General features: G+C 43.2%; 1 protein-coding gene and 1 long non-coding RNA gene across 2 annotated transcripts; both read right to left on the reverse strand.

The window, feature by feature from the left end:
- Nucleotides 1–4951: 4951 nt before the first annotated feature.
- Nucleotides 4952–12599, reverse strand: gpr171 (G protein-coupled receptor 171). Its single transcript, XM_022767372.1, has 4 exons — nt 12432–12599; nt 6700–6909; nt 6058–6186; nt 4952–5921 (listed from the first exon to the last, which is right to left on the reverse strand). The coding sequence occupies exons 1-4, from the start codon at nt 12597–12599 to the stop codon at nt 5412–5414; spliced, it is 1017 nt and encodes a 338-aa protein (XP_022623093.1). The 3' UTR covers nt 4952–5411.
- Nucleotides 12600–12607: 8 nt separating this feature from the next.
- Nucleotides 12608–14115, reverse strand: LOC111238006. Its single transcript, XR_002665799.1, has 3 exons — nt 14051–14115; nt 12778–12864; nt 12608–12627 (listed from the first exon to the last, which is right to left on the reverse strand). It is a non-coding gene; the product is annotated as an uncharacterized LOC111238006 (long non-coding RNA).
- Between the last annotated feature and the right edge of the window lie 2540 nt (nt 14116–16655).

Here is a 16655-nt window from a genome sequence, read left to right on the forward strand (position 1 = left end):
AAGAATAGAGGTGTTAAAATCAGGTAATAAAGCAGAACCTGGTTTTGGGACTCCTGGGGCAGTTGTTAGCTTTGCCAAAATTAAAATTACTTTTTGTGATTTCTGTGTGCTTGGGGCTGAAGAAGTAGAGGAGGCAAAATAGGAGAAGTTGATCAAGGGGAAGGTAGGAAGGGAAGGAGGAAAAGGGGGCAGAGAGGAAGAGATGAAGAATAATATTAAATAAGGAGAGGAAAGGGTGATGCAGTCTAAATAAGAGCCATTAGAGTTTTAATAGAAACCAGATGAGCAGCTCAACTGATACACACACACACACACACACACACACACACACACACACACACACACACACACACACACACCCACTAGCGGATTGCGAAATAACAGACATCGTAAAAGTAGCCAACCAATACAAAAAGTATGTAACAGAAACAATAGTAAGAATAATGACACTAGAAAACCTGATACAGGAATAACAGTAACTGTTACTACTGAGAATGGTGCTCATACAAATACCAATATTATTTAGTAGAATACAGTCATATCAATAGTTAGCAAATGAAATGACTACGATGCTTTCAGAAGCTGTTTACAAATCAAGCATTACAGTTTCCTGATCTTACATCACCATGGGTAAAGTTTGGTTAAGTTTAGGCACAAAAACATTCCTGGTTAGGATTCCTGTTTCCTGTTTAGTCATGAATCCTACAGCCACTAGAGGGCTGTCACTGGGACATAAACAGACATCTTTATTGGGAATGAGTTGAAATGTTTGGGTCTGCTTTGTGCACGGGGGCAGTGACATGTTGAAACAGGAAAGAGACAAATACAAACTGACGACAGACATGTCTAAAATATCACTTTGTTTGGAAAAGAAACCAAACCAGGATAAAACAGACCCAAACAAAAAGTTTAAGTATATGGCACAGGGATGTCCACATACTTTGGGACATATAAAAAGTCATTCCTAGAGTGATATTAGAGAATGTCAGTCCTATCACCAATAGTTGTAAAATTATTAGTTTGATAAGTAATTGTAATATTTCCCAGTAAACGTAACCCCTGTCCTCCTTACTGTTGTTAAGGCATGTGAGTGATGGAGGGATGACTGGTATCTCTGTTTCAGGAGAAAAAACCCAACTGACTCACAGCACAACCTTGTGTGTGTGTGTGTGTGTGTGTGTGTGTGTGTGTGTGTTTAGTTCCATATGTGGGAAGTGAGCTAATATCAGAGTCTTCAGGGTCTAATTTTAGAGCTGTGTTTTATTGCAACACCAAGGACACAGTGAGTGCACACAGTCATCTCTCTCTCTCTCTCTTTCACACACACACACACACACACACACACACACACACTGTCCAGATGTTTCCTATTAAATGGGTCCTGGGAGAGCGAGGCCAGGTCACAGCAGCCAGCTGGGCTGAAACTATGACACCAAAAAAGAGAACCCATCATGATCCACAGGCTGATGAGTTCAACTGGCTGATTTATGTGAAAACTACATCACTCACCAGCTGTGACTCCATCATCAGTTGAGAATCACTTAAAGTAACAGTCTTACAGTTTTTGTCCTGTAGTCTTTTTTAGTCAAGGGTCAGATGGTTCAGATGTATGTCAGTCTTCATCTCTGTATCCACTACAGACATTAATTTAATTGATAATCCCTCCTTTTGAAAAAAAAAAAATTTTTGTTTTTATTTACACAAAAAATTAAAAAAGCCAGAGTAACAGTTTGGCCCTGGAAGAGGTCAGTGAAAAAGAGCTGAACTTAACGGACTCAACAAAGACAAACCTGATTTAACGAATGACATATGAGGGGAACATACAAACTGAGTAGTTCAGATACAATGTGAACAAAAACCCATGAACTAAATGAACAACAAATCATTACTAGACAGACAGCTTATTAATAAATTAAACTTAAAAAATAACGCAGCTAAAAAGTGCTCATAAACCTTCATGAAAACCAACCTGTGCTGGTTGTTTAATGGTATAAAATTTGCCTCTAACTGAATGTAAACCTAAATGAGTGAAAAAATAAACCTAAAGTGAAAGTGAGGGTATGTGGACATGATAGTTTAGCAGATAATTGCCATAATCTTTCAAATGTGGACACATGCACCAAAATTTATGCCCCTAGGGCCATTCATTTGAAAAAACCCCATTAGCCACTTGAAATATTAAAATTTCAAGATGGCCGCCATTTCTGGCAAAGGAAACATATATTTTACCACAGAATTTTACCCACCGGACAACTTTAAATGATTTTGTAATTGTCTCCTTTGTTTTACACAATGAGGATGTCAAATTCACAACTTTTACATTTCCTCAGAGCTTCATTTTTGTTATTTTTAATTCTTCATAGAACACAATGTATTATCTAACGATTTATTATGAATGATGAACCAAAAGTTCTGTAGGAGTCAACAGTCTACTTGTTTACTTGTCTTTTGTCTTCTTGTCATTAGCTTGCTAGGCTAATACTCTAGTGCTAGGCTAGTTAGTGAGGTTTTTTTTCTGAGTAATATTTTTGCTGTAATATCATTACGTGTACTAAATTTCTTTTCATTATTAAAATGTATTATTTAACACTTTGATTATTCATACGGGAAAACAGTGGATGAACTTACTGCAAAAAATAACATTTCATTGCCAGAAATGGCGGCCATCTTGAATTTTAAAGTGTTTTATCAAAAGAGTAGTACCTAAGGAGGATTTGTGCCAAGTTTAGCATTTGTCTCCACATTTGAAAGATTTTCCTGAAATATGCAGTTATCTGCTGAGCTATGAAGTTACCAAATGTTTTAGACCAGTGGATCCCAGCGAAGGTATTACAAGTGGGCCGACAAATCATTTGCAAAACGTTACGACTTCGGTAAAAAGATGTAATTATGAAAAAAAAAATACACACACACATTTCTTTCATAATTACATCTTTATATATATATATATACACTGTTTTCTTCCAATATTGTAAGGCAGTTCAATAGACAAATTTCCCGCCTTTCCTTAGCTTGTTGCTAAATGTAGCATGTTGATTAGTCAGTGAGTATGACATGATCACATGTGAAAACACAAGGTGACAAAGTACAGAAATGACCTTAAAGCTTTACACCAGAAAGTGTTTGATGTCTGGGGCTGAGCACAAACAAAAACACATTCCCTTTGTTTGCCAAAAAGTCACCACAGGTTATTTTTCCAGGATTAGAAACATTGTGCGTAGTTAACCGCTCCTACTGATATAAAACTAGCTTGTATGCATCTCCTTCAAATAGGCAGTTAAGCAGGACTCAGCCCTTCCTCAACAGGGACAAAATAGAGACTCTGAGGTTTATTTAATGCATTGACCCTCGCAACTGTGGCAACAGCTGCAAGTCTGAAAAGCTGAACACTGTCTGACAGTCAGCTTGGTGGATCACGCCAAAATATTTGTGGAAGGAAGCTGAATTGAAAAAGGGACACAAGTGACTGATTACTCCATCATCACCTGGGCCGAGGGAGACCATCACCTCTATAGCTCCGTACCCTTACATCTCATGTCCACTCTTGGACATCTCGAGGCCTCAGGTCCAGGAGGTATGGTACATGTGGCCAGAGGTTCAAACTGGTAAGACTGAAGACCTCTGTGATCTTCCAGCTCATTGTTTTGGGGGTGGGTGTGGGGCTCACGTCATCACATGCTACTTTGCCAAGACTCCGCACAGCTGTTTGCCCCCATCTCACCCCAACTCCCCACACTGAATATTTATTTAAATATTCTGGCTGGGAGGAGCATAGCAGGGAAGAGAGTACGTAATCTTTAAATCCTCTCTGGTTAGAGACTGAAATCTCCTCTGACTTGGAGATCCTTTATTTGGCTTCCCTCCCTCCAAAACACTATGAAACTAAAAGATACATGATCCTTAACTTACATGATTATTTCAGATTTTCTGTTTGTCTGTATACTGTGTACAGCTTGGATTTGAATGGTACAAGTGCACTGTGTACTGTATGTCCTGACAGCAGCTCATTGAATGTCTCCATGTATTTCATATATTTTCTGTGGGTTTTAGAGTGTAATCCAATAGTCCAGTTTGAAATAACACAGTCTGATTATCTGATTATCAGTTACTTTTGTCTCCGACCAAAAATGCTTTGTCAAACTGTAATTAGTACTCAGCCACCACGAGACATAATTACCATCACTATAATCTGTTGTGGATCATTTCATAGATGTTATCTCACAGTCAGAAGGTGGGGGCCTGGCATCATCACTGCTTCAGAAATCCAAATTACTTTGATTCCGGTGTCAAATCCTTATTTAATATTTTAGTTCCTACAGACAGGAAGGACATTTAAAGCCCTGAAACCCTCAGCTGATGATTGGATTGAGAACATTAACAATAATTTCATGATACAAAAGAATACCTTTGTCTATAATAAATCATCATGCTACACACTGTGGCTCAGTTCTATTGTTTTTTTTTCAAAATTACTCTTTTCCCTCTTTTTTGTTTGAATGTTTTTATTATTTAGGTTTTAATTATTATTAACATCCTTTTCATTAATAATGCAAGGACAGTTGTTTGTTATAACTACAATGACTACTATGACTACTATTTGTACACTGCCACGTACCCCCCCACAGCATTTTGTAAAATAACATGTTTTGCACAATCCTGTATATACACACACCTTCCAACAAATCGAACACTTGTACATACATGTTACATGTTCATGATAAGTCTGTTATAATGTGAGTGTACAAAGACAGAATGGAGGTGAATGATGGAGAACAGATTGATGAACACTAGTCACTGCTGCTCTCTGCTGGTTCAACCACAGAATGACAGGCTGAAATCTACACTTTGTTAGTTTTATTTGTTTATTACCTCAAAATTTAAGATTCACTGACATACATACATTCAAGTATTATTATGACTTATAGATTGTCAAACAGCATTATATTGTATGTGTTCCTCCAGCTTACTCCAGCCTATAAAGACCCTTTAACAGCATCAGAAGACATTGATCACTTTAGATTTTGATACTGACTTGATTTAGTCCCTATATCAACAAGACTCTCCAAAACTAACACCAACCCATCACATTTACAACCAGGATTATACATGCAATTAAATACTGAATAAACAGTGGATTAAAAGTAAAAGTCAAATTGATTTAAATCAAGTTTATCTCAGGTTTCTTACTTACTGAGTCCAGGCAGCTTGGAGTACAGGGTGTGGAATGGAGTTTTGGACTCTTGGAGGAATTGAAAGGTGTGTTTTAGGCTACCAGTTTCTGTACTTTTAGTCCTGCTGCTAAGCAAGGCTAAACATGCACTGGCTAAACATGCACTGGAGTCTTGCTTCAAGTTGTTTTACACTCGGTACTTCAACATTCATTATTTGAAGTAGTTGTTGGCATCTGTGGTTCAACCAGAAGTTGTATGTTGTATCATTTCCTCTGCAGCCTGCTCCTCTGCATCGCTGCCTGTCTGTTCTCTGCTGCAGGAGAACATCTTCCTGACTGTGTGTCTGAAAGGTGTGTAGAGGTAGAAGAAGAGCAGGGGGTCAAAGCAGAGGTGCAGCACGCTCAGCAGCAGCGTTGACTCCTTCCCCAGAAAAAGCTGCCGCTTGATCTGGCAGTCTTTGATGACTTCGGTCTGGGCCAGCGTGTATGGCGTCCGTACGACGTGGTATGGAACAAAGCTGAGTATGTAGGCCAGCGCCACGGCTGTCACGCTCCTTGCCACGCGCCTTGAGTCGACCCAGAGTTTGGTGTTGCTGCGACTGCCCAGGAGTCTTTTGAGAGCTAATCCACTGGAGAGTAGCACGGCGGCGGAGGCATTGAGGAACAAAGCTGTGCAGAGAAAGACAGTGAGGGCGTGCCAGTGAAGGCTGATGTCTTTCTTCAGGGATGAACAGCTGAGATACTGCTGCACCTGAGAACAGAACAACCGAGGGATGTTTTACAGTTCAAATATGTTGATATTTATTAATAATGCATGTCTGAAACACAAACAGAATGCAACTGGAGCATCCAGTCAACACTTTTCCAGTACAGAGGAGTTACTGTACCTGGACCTGCTGTATGGGCAGAGCCATGTTGGGCACCATGATGAGCAGCAGGAGCAGCCAGATGACCAGAGACAGCAGCCGGGCGAAGCCAACCTCCTGCAGCCGCAGAGAGTGCATCGTGTGGCAGTCCTGCAGGAGAGGAGACACATCAGCAACCAAGACTACCTTCCCCAGAAACAGCTTAACACTGACTCACATCCACATGTTCTGACAATGACACTAGGGTTAACATTCACTGTGTCCAGAAAAAGATTCCTAATGATTGAAATGTTTCCAGCTAATAGAACCTGGTAATTTGATTCAACTCCTCTCAAAAAGGTTGGATTTATTGCAGGGCTGTTGTATTGGATTGCATTCAATTGTTAAGGTGTACCAAATAAGTGTATTACCCATTCTCTCCATATGTGGCTCAGCAGGAAATGTTCTCAGGTAATGATTCCAGGTATTGTTATAACAGCAATTAATTTGTCTATGCTATCACCTGATGGAGAGGAAGTGGGAGGACAGTACCTGAAATATACCGGCTGAGACAGACAGTTTGAAAAATGAATCGATGAGTGTTACACCACTGAGAAATAGGACAGTGGTATATTTCACCTTTGTTGTGAGTTTACAGAGAAAGGTGAGGCAGCCCCACTATACCTGCAGGTAGCAGTCAGTAATGATGAGCGCGAGGAAGGCGATGGATGCATAGAGGCTGATGTAGATGGTGACAGCGCTGGCCTGGCAGTGAAACACCATGAAGCTCCACGGCGCCGCCCCGAGGTCCTTCAGGATCTTGAAGGGCAGAGCGAGCAGCAGCAGGAGGTCGGCCACTAGCAGGTTAACCAGGTAGACGCTGGTGCTCTGCTGCTGCACAGTTACATGTATCAGTTTATCTCACATGACTTCACATCTTCCTCTCTGATATGACCTCATCTCATCTAATCTCATTTCAATTCACATCATCTCGTGGAGACTCTGACCTTTCATCTCCTCTCACCTGAAATTCTTTTAACGTACCTGACAGCATCTCGCTTTCACCACATCACATCTTAAACCAAGGCGCTGTACGCAGCTTGCTGCTCATGTGTCTGCATTGTGGTTCCCAGTCAGATATGCTCTTAAAAAAACAGACTTTTTTTTCAGTTTAAGCCACATTTTAACAATTTACTTTTAGACCTGTGTTGTTTTTAACTGCGTCTTTTAACTGAATGAAGGATTTTAGTCATCGGGCGTATGGACTTAAAATACTCAGTAAAACAAGCTGAATTAACGTCTGCCGCAGTGGCTGATCACCAAACAGCATAAGTATATTGCTGAATTTTAACAAGGAACTGTTTCTTCAGTGCTTTTAGCAGTTTTAATCACCAGCTACGTTGTATCAGAGGTAAGAGACCCCCTGTAGACATTTCAGCTATGTGCTACATGTTCTGACAACAAACATGGCTGTGTGTGTGGATTGCAGTTCCACGTTTGCAAAACTGAAGACAGATACTTACAGTATTACACTTATACAGTTACTTGATTGCAGGCTAAACTCAGGGCAGGAGAAGTTAATCCTGGAGCTATCTTCCATAACCACAGCTGAAGACCTATTTATTTAACTTGGCTTTTATTTAATTTCCCCACATTTTACTCTCTTCCTTGAACCGTCACCTTACCGTGGTGGAGGAGTTTGAGAGCCCTATGACCCTAGTAGCTATGTTGTCGGGGGCATTTTGCCCCTGGTAGGGTCTCCCAAGGCAGATTGGTCCCAGGTGGAGGGCCAGACAAAGAACGGTTCAGAAGATCCTAATAATAAAAAATATTAAGAACCCAAGTACCCGGCTCGGAGGGACACTGGGGCCCCACCCTGGAGCCAGGCTGGGGTTGGGGCCCGTGGGCGAGTGCCTGGTGGCCGGGCCTTGGCCCATGGGGCCCGGTCGGGCCCAGCCCGAACTGGCTACATGGGTTCGTCTCCCAGTGGGCTCACCACCTGCAGGAAGAGTCGGGATCCGGTGCAGTGTGGATTGGGCAGCAGACCAAGGCGGAGGCCTTGGCGGTAACTGGAAACTGGTTTTTGGAACATGGAACGTCACCTCTCTGGTGGGGAAGGAGCGGGAGCTTGTGGAAGAGGTTGAGTGATACCGGCTAGATATAGTTGGTCTCACCTCAACACATAGCGTCGGCTCCGGAACCCAAGTCCTTGAGAGGGGCTGGTCTCTCCTCTTTGCTGGAGTTGCTCCGGGTGAGAGGCGGAGGGCTGGGGTGGGCTTTTTGGTGTCCCCCAGGCTCCCTGCCTGTATGTTGGAGTTTACCCCAGTGGACGAAAGGGTTGCGTCCCTGCGCCTCCGGGTCGGGGATCGGGTTCTGACTGTTGTCGGTGCCTATGCACCGAACGGCAGTTCAGACTACCCGCCCTTTTTGGAGTCCTTGGGACGGGTGCTGGAAAGTGCCCCAAAAGGGGACTCCATTGTCCTATTGGGAGACTTCAATGCTCCCGTGGGCAATGACAGCATGACCTGGAAGGGTGTGGTGGGGAGGAACGGCCTGCCTGATCTAAACCCGAGCAGCGTTCAGTTATTGGACTTCTGTGATAGTCACAGCTTGGACATAACTAACACCATGTTCAAGCATAAGGACGTCCATAGGTGCACATTGCACCAGGACACCCTAGGTCGCCGGTCTATGATCGACTTTGTAATCGTATCATCAGACCTGCGGCCGCATGTTTTGGACACTCGGGTGAAGAGAGGAGCAGAGTTGTCAACCGACCACCACCTGGTGATGAGTTGGATCAGATGGTGGGGGAAGACGCCGCGCAGACCTGGCAGGCCCAAACGGGTTGTGAGGGTCTGCTGGGAAAACCTGGCGGAAGAACCCGTCAAGATGATTTTCAACGCACACCTCCGGCAGAATTTCGATCGCGTCCCGAGGGCGGTGGGGGACATTGAGTTCGAATGGGCCTTGTTCCGCTCTGCTGTTGTTGAGGCGGCTGTTGCGAGCTGCGGCCACAGGGTAGCTGGGGCCAGTCGTGGCGGTAACCCCCGTACCCGCTGATGGACACCAGGGGTGGGGGAAGCCGTCAGGCTGAAGAAGGAGGCCTACAGGGCGTGGTTGGCCTGTGGGTCTCCGGAATCAGCTGACTGGTACCGGCGGGCCAAGCAGAGCGCAGCCACGGCAGTTGCTGAGGCAAAAACTCGGGTGTGGGAGGAGTTCGGTGAGACTATGAAGGAAGACTATCGATCGGCTCCAAAGAGGTTCTGGCAAACCGTCTGGCGCCTCAGGGGGGGATTTACAGTGGGGGCGGGGAGCTGCTGACGTCAACTGGGGATATAGTCGGACGGTGGAAGGAATACTTTGAGTAGCTCCTCAATCCCACCAACACGTATTCCGTGGAGGAAACAGAGCCAAGGGACCTGGGGATGGATGGTTTAATCTCCGGGGCAGAAGTCGCCGAGGTAGTGAAACAACTGCACGGTGGCGGAGCCCCGGGGGTTGATGAGATCCGCCCTGGGTATCTCAAGGCTCTGGATCTTGTAGGACTGTCTTGGTTGACACGCCTCTGCAACATTACGTGGACATCAGAGGCAGTGCCTCTGGAGTGGCAAACCGGGGTGGTGGTCCCCATCTTTAAGAAGGGTGACCAGAGGGTGTGTTCCAACTACCGGGGAATTACACTCCTCAGCCTCCCTGGTAAGGTCTATGCCAGGGTACTGGAAAAGAGGGTCCGGTCGATAGTTCAACCTGGAGGAGGAGCAATGTGGTTTTCGTCCTGGGCGTGGAACTGTGGACCAGCTCTTCACCCTCGCTAGGGTGCTGGAGGGAGCATGGGAGTTTGCCAATCCAGTCCACATGTGTTTTGTGGATTTGGAGAAAGCTTACGACCGTGTTCCCAGGGGCTCCCTGTGGGGGGCGCTCTGGGAGTATGGGGTGGATGGTCCCTTGTTAGCGGCCATTAAGTCCCTGTACCAAAGGAGTGTGAGTCTGGTTTGCGTAGCGGGCAGTAAGTCGGACCTGTTCCCGGTGGGGGTTGGACTCCGCCAGGGCTGCCCTTTGTCACCGGTTCTGTTCATAACTTTTATGGACAGAATTTCTAAGCGCAGCCGGGTGGTGGAGGGGTTTGGGTTCGGTGGCAGGAGGATCACGTCTCTGCTTTTTGCGGATGATGTGGTCCTCTTAGCTTCATCGAGCGCCGACCTTCAGCTCTCGCTTGGGCAGTTCGCAGCCGAGTGTGAAGCGGCTGGGATGAAGATCAGCACCTCCAAGTCTGAGGCCATGGTTCTCAGCCGGAAACGGGTGGATTGCTCGCTCTGGGTCGAGGGGGAGGCTCTGCCTCAGGTGGAGGAGTTTAAGTATCTTGGGATCTTGTTCACGAGTGAGGGTAGGATGGAACGGGAGATCGACAGGCGGATTGGGGTGGCGTCAGCAGTGATGCGGGCGCTGAACCGGTCCGTTGTGGGGAAGAGGGAGCTAAGCCGGAAGGCGAAGCTCTCGATTTACCGGTCGATCTACGTTCCAATCCTCACCTATGGTCATGAGCTATGGGTAATGACCGAAAGAACGAGATCGCGAATACAAGCGGCCAAAATGAGCCAGGGTGGCCAGGCTCAGCCTTAGAGATAGGGTGAGGAGCTCGGTCATCCGGGAGGAGCTCGGAGTGGAACCGCTGCTCCTCCATGTCGAGAGGAGCCAGTTGAGGTGGTTCGGGCATCTGGTGAGGATGCCTCCTGGACGCCTCCCCGGGGAGGTGTTTCGGGCATGTCCCACCGGGAGAAGGCCGCGGGGCTGACCAAGGACACGCTGGAGGGATTATATCTCTCGGCTGGCCTTGGAACGCCTCGGGATTCTCCCGGAGGAGCTGGTGGAAGTGGCTGGAGAGAGGGCCGTCTGGACCTCTTTGCTGAGGCTGCTGCCCCCCCGACCCGGATCCGGATAAGCGGGAGACGACGAGACGAGACGAGACATTTTACTATTCTTACTGGTTTCTGTTTTTATTTTAATTCACATATTTTACCATCTACTGCCTTTCTATTGTCCATTTTCATTGTTGTTCTATTTGCCCCTTATTTTATTGTACTGTTTGATATTTTTATTGTAAAACACTTTGAACTACATTTCTTTTATGAAAGGTGCCCTTTCACTTAAGATGTAATATTTATCTCATCTCATCTGGTTAGATCTTAACTTTCCTTGTCTTTTCATTTTCTTCCTGTTATCATGTGTTAAACTTTGTGACTTCATCTAACTTTGTTTATGTAATGGTCACATTTTAGATCGTCTCATGTCAACACATCATCATTTCATCTCATTTTATCTCACCTTATTCCATCCTCTCTAATCCTATCTATAAATTCCATAAACCCTGACCTGACTTGACTCATCCCATCTCATTTCATCTCTTTCTTCGTGAAATCGTCTCTTCTATTCATTTGGATTATTTCTGTTATTTTTTCATCTCATGACATCTCACCTCATCTCGCAATATAATACATCATTTCACCTTGTAATTCTATTCTATCTCATCTGATCTCATGACATCTCTTTTTAGGTTCCTTGATGTGTTTTAATCACATCTAATTGATCTCATCTCACTTAATCTCACTTCATCTCCTATCACTCACCTAACTGTACAATCAAAAAAAAAAAATCTGTTCTTGAGTTAAATTCTCACCTGCGACATAATCTCACCTCATCTAAGAATTATTTCATTACATCTCACTTTACTTTCTCTCATCACATCTTTCACGATCTTAATATACAGTATTTCACCCCAGGTCATCTTGCATAGTTACATTAAATCTCATTGGATATCATGTCACACAAAACTGCATCAAATCTGATCAAGTAACAGCTCAATTTGATATAAATTCTCTCACCTCTCATTTCAGCTCACCTGACATCATCTAATGTCATGACATCTTATTTCATTGTAACCAATCTTATCTGATCTCACATAATTTCTTCTTCTTCACAACTCCTCAGATGTCTCATCTGACACAATATCCTGTTTCCTCACCTCCTCTTATCTTGTCTCATCTCACTTCATGTTTGTCATCTCAGCTCAAGTCACTCACTATATGCAATAGTTTTTAAAAAGAAAGATCTTCTTGAATTGATTCCTCTCACCTGAGATCCTCATAGCTCATCTTGTCTCATCTCATGACATCTCACCTTATCTTGTTCACTTCATGTCACCTCACATACTTCAGTTCAGTCTCATCTGACATCTTTTTAAATTTCTTCACCTGCTTTAATTTCATCTCATCTCATCTCACATCAGCTCATCTCATATCACCTCCTGCCATGTCCTCTGACACTTCAGTATGACAGCCTGCAGCCTCACCACCATACCTGATGTGTTCTGATCTCACCTCCGGCCCCCTCCAGTTTCACTCAGCAGAAATTCTTACCTGTGCTCTGGGACTGTGGATGAAGGCCCACACAGAAAGCAGGTTTCCAGGCAGACTGACAATAAAGATGAGGATGTAGAGGACAGTGAAGGGTCCCATCTGGTCGTTGACAATACACTCCTTCCCCTGCTCAGCTCCTCCAGCGCTGAAGTTGGAGGAAGGAGGCATCATGAGGACCTGCAGTGCTCACCTGGAGCTGAAAAACACAAAGCATCAAGCGCCTATTTACTTTTACTCATTGCAAATACTTTTACTGTTAAATTCAAAATTAAATATAATTCAGCAAATAAAGTTCCAAAATGGTGTTTGAGTAGAAACAAACGTAACACAAGGTTGTTGTTCTTACTGTGGACGATGTCTGAGGAAGTCTGTATCTTCAGCAGCTGCTCTGACTGTGGTTTGGATGTCTGATGTTCACAGTGAGTTTCACAATCTGGTTAGAAACAGAAAGAGCAGAGGCCGGTGGGAAGAAAACATACTTTTAAATTAACGTTAATACAGTTTTTTAATTTATTTTACATGACACAAATGAGCCTCTGGTCAAATGTTATGCACTTTGTTATGAACTTTAAAAACTGTAAAAACTGTAACTGTGATATGTACAAAAGTAACTGCACTAAGTCAATTCTTAGTAACTCCTTCTTTGCCAACATGTTGCATGGTGATGGAAATATTCTGCTGTGTGGGGTGTGTGGTAGCCAGAGGGTCAGGAAGCACTGTATAGATTGAGGGAAGAATGGACTCCACCACATGTCAGCACATTTATTGATGCTGACGTCCTGCAGTCAGTCAAGAGAGTGAAAGAGAAAAGATACTTCTACAACAGGGCAGTGATCCAAAGCATCCACCAGAGCTGAACTTGTGGAACAGCCCCCACAGACCCCCCCACCCCGACCTGGCCATCGCTGAAAACCTGTGGGTAGCTGTTCATCCTGCTGTGTGAGCAGGACAGACTGAAACATCTCAGAACCTGAAGTGGTCTGCAGGAAGAGGCTGTTCATCAGGGACAGATGCACAACAATTTCTATTTAATGTTTCCTATTATTTTAAGTTGATTAAGTGAAAAGTAACAGAGGATTGACGTTTTTAAAGTTACATTTTTTCATTTTTAATTGCTGCAGAGGTTGGATTCATTTCTTTTCCCTTCAAATATAAACTAGATGTGGAAATTTGTTGTTTTCCTACTCTTGTCTGCTATGAACTTAAATGGTAAATATTCATAATTAACCATAAGTTGAACATTGGAAAATGTATTTATTTATTTATTAATTGTTTAAGACTCAAGAACTTTTGAGTGCAAGTTTTGAGTTTACCTTTTTTCCCACATCTATACACACTTTACTACCAATCCATTTCACAACTTACAACCCTGTGGAACTGTCCCATTATTTATGGTTATGATATAACCTGAAATAACAGACTGGATAAAGTTACTGACCAAAGCTCTCTCAAACAAACATGGTTGGGAACAGGGGCTAGTGAAAGGGGACTGAAGTAGCCTTTTAAAGTAAATTATATCACTATTCTAATCATTTGTAGTTTTATAGATAGAGTATGCAACAGTTTATAATATTCTGCATGAAATAGTGAGTTATGATTTTCATGCATAGTTCCCCTACCTGCATGTTCATCTGTTCACTTCCCTTTCATCCATCTGGTTTTGGTGCAGGTTTTTATAAAGTTGTTTGGTCTACTTGTTGATTCATCCTGTTGAATGTGCAGAAGCTCTGACAGACAATCTTACATGTCAGAGTTATAACAGATCCGGAGGTGACAGACAGACAGGTAAGCTGAGTCGCTGAGCAGGAAGTGAAGCAAACGCTGCGGTAACAGACAAACTGTCTGCAGCAGGAAATCGTAAATAAATAAGGAAACTCTGTAATTTGAGTGTAACACAGAGCTGCTACTGTTGAGTACAAACATGATTCACACACTGAAATTTCCCAGTCAGAATATACATATGATTCAACAAGTGAGCAGCCACCTCTTCTCAGAGGGACAAAAAGTCAGTCTCTATTCCTCTCCATACTTCTGAACAGGGAAGGTCTTTTTTTTAATTATTATATATTGATATTTTAAAGCCCTCAGACAGATGTGGGTTAAATGTCACAAAGTTAGGATGGGTCAAGCAGCAAGCTGTGACGATGGACAGGGGTTTCAGATAAAAAGTTGGAATATGACATTAGAAGAGAGTGTTGGAAGAAGCAAGACATTAAAATTACATACAGTATAGTAAACACACAAGTTGTAGCTTGTGTGTGTTTTAATACCAATAAATGTATCACTGTTTTATGCTTTTGAAGAATAAGTCTGTGTTTGATGTCAGTTAGTGTCAGTAAATCCCCTAAAATCACCAAAACCTCTGACGTGTCTCAGTATTTTCTGTGGCTCTCAGCTCTGAGCACACCACCTCCTACTAAACATGTAAATCTTCAAAAACATGTTAGATAAAAAAAAAGAAAAACTTGAAGACTTAAGGCTAGACAGAGCTTCTTTGTAAGATGTTGTGTGTTGTATAATGTTGCCTTGCTGATAAAGATCTGTAGAGAAGCATTCTTTTTTTACTACCTGGTAAACCCTTCACAGTGTTCCCCATCCATCACCTAAATTCACCACAGTTTCATAATGACCTGAAGATCTGTACACTCTTCTCATAATGTAACATAAAAGATGTGTACTGTTTGGATTTGGATCCGTTACTTCACTGTAGAGCTGTGAGCAGCGCATTGATTCACACAGCCCTTCTTTGACCCTCAGGACCAAGCAGCAACCTCCAGGACTGAAAAATAAAGCCAACACTGAATTGCCAAAAACTGCAGTTCCTCTAATGACCACTAGAGTCTGGCTCCAACAGTGAGTCAAAATTTATTGTATGTTACACCCAAAACACTCCCATGAGTAATTAAGAGATTAAGTAAAACCTTTTTGAACCATGCACCTAGAGCAGCTATTTTCTCACTGCTCCTTGTATTTTGTATTAAATGTTACTCAAACAGAAGGTGATTTTTTTGTTTTTGAGCACTTGTTGGGGACTATTTTCAGTGACGGAATAATCCACATTTGGTGCTATTTGGGGCAACAGGATGATACATGTCAAAATGAACTACTCATAACTAACTCACTGATATGTTTCAATAATTTTGGAAACAGTGGAGCTCCTCCTCCTCAGAGGAACAAGGAGGTAAACCACCAGACCAGTTTTTCAGAGGAACTGATGAACAACATCCTTGTTACCAGTTTGCACTGAGTCACAGAGGCTGGTAGAGCAGCAGCCTAACAGGAATGATGTCAGGACTTCACCTTTCAGTGGAAGGATACAGTAAAGTAAAGATCAAACTGACTTCAGGGTGCTGCAGTCATTCATTTCTCTCATTCAGCTGTGTCTCCATGATGGAGGGCAATACAATGGTTGTGTCTAAAGATTTAGATCCATCAGGGATCTGACCTGAATATCAACAATGTTGAGTCATTAATTACAAGTAATACCTTGCTGAGTAACCAGGAGACGGTGGAGCATGTTCATTGGTGACTTTTGTAAACAGCTGATTCTGTCTGACACATTGGTCCAAAGTAAAAAAAAAACTGAGAAGTAGTAGTAGTATCAGTTTTGAAAAAACTGTAACAATGATGCATTTTAATTTTGGCCCCTTCTCCACAGCAACAGCCCCTGAGGCTCATGGGTTTTGTAGCATCTAAAGTCATCTATCAAACTGACTGCAAAATCACAGACGTATTAAGACTGCTGCACCCCAGAATCTTTGTCGAGTAAATCCTGGTACCCCTAGCTAATGTGCTGCTCCACCCCGTTTACAGTATGCTGCTTGGCAGTGTGAAGTGTTGAGTGGTTTAGTAAAGAGCATTAACTAACTGTCTTTAAAGTGTGTGTGTTTTATTAGTCACACAGAGACAGCAATTACATACACAATCAAAAATGAAATCAAAAATTTTACTGCCCAGTGGACAGAAAATCCTTCACAATACTTCAAACTGTCAGTTATTTTTTAATTTTTTTATTTTTATTTCAGTCACTGTGAACAGAACCAGAGAAAAGAAGAATAAACTGAACTATAGAGGAACCAGCATCACATCTTAGGAGGGTGGTGTGTGACATTCATTGCTGTGATCATCAGTCTGTAAAAGCTCAAAATGAACCTCAATGAGCCCTTACCTCCTGTGCCTGTCCTCTCACAGGTCCTCAGACTACGTGTTGGCTCCCTGAGGACT

The sequence above is a fragment of the Seriola dumerili genome, unplaced genomic scaffold, assembly GCF_002260705.1.
Source record: "Seriola dumerili isolate Sdu_G_001 unplaced genomic scaffold, Sdu_1.0 BDQW01001168.1, whole genome shotgun sequence".
Classification (NCBI taxonomy): Eukaryota; Metazoa; Chordata; class Actinopteri; order Carangiformes; family Carangidae; genus Seriola; species Seriola dumerili.

What these genes read in the sequence shown, in the direction of transcription:
- gpr171 (XM_022767372.1), bottom strand. Translation starts at nt 12,599, where the DNA reads ATGCCTCCTTCCTCCAACTTCAGCGCTGGAGGAGCTGAGCAGGGGAAG. An exon ending in TCCACAGTCCCAGAGCACAG is followed by an intron (nt 6,910 to 12,431) that starts GTAAGAATTTCT and finishes GTAACTGTGCAG; the next exon opens with CAGCAGAGCACCAGCGTCTA. An exon ending in TGCCCATACAGCAGGTCCAG is followed by an intron (nt 5,922 to 6,057) that starts GTACAGTAACTC and finishes TTCTGTTCTCAG; the next exon opens with GTGCAGCAGTATCTCAGCTG.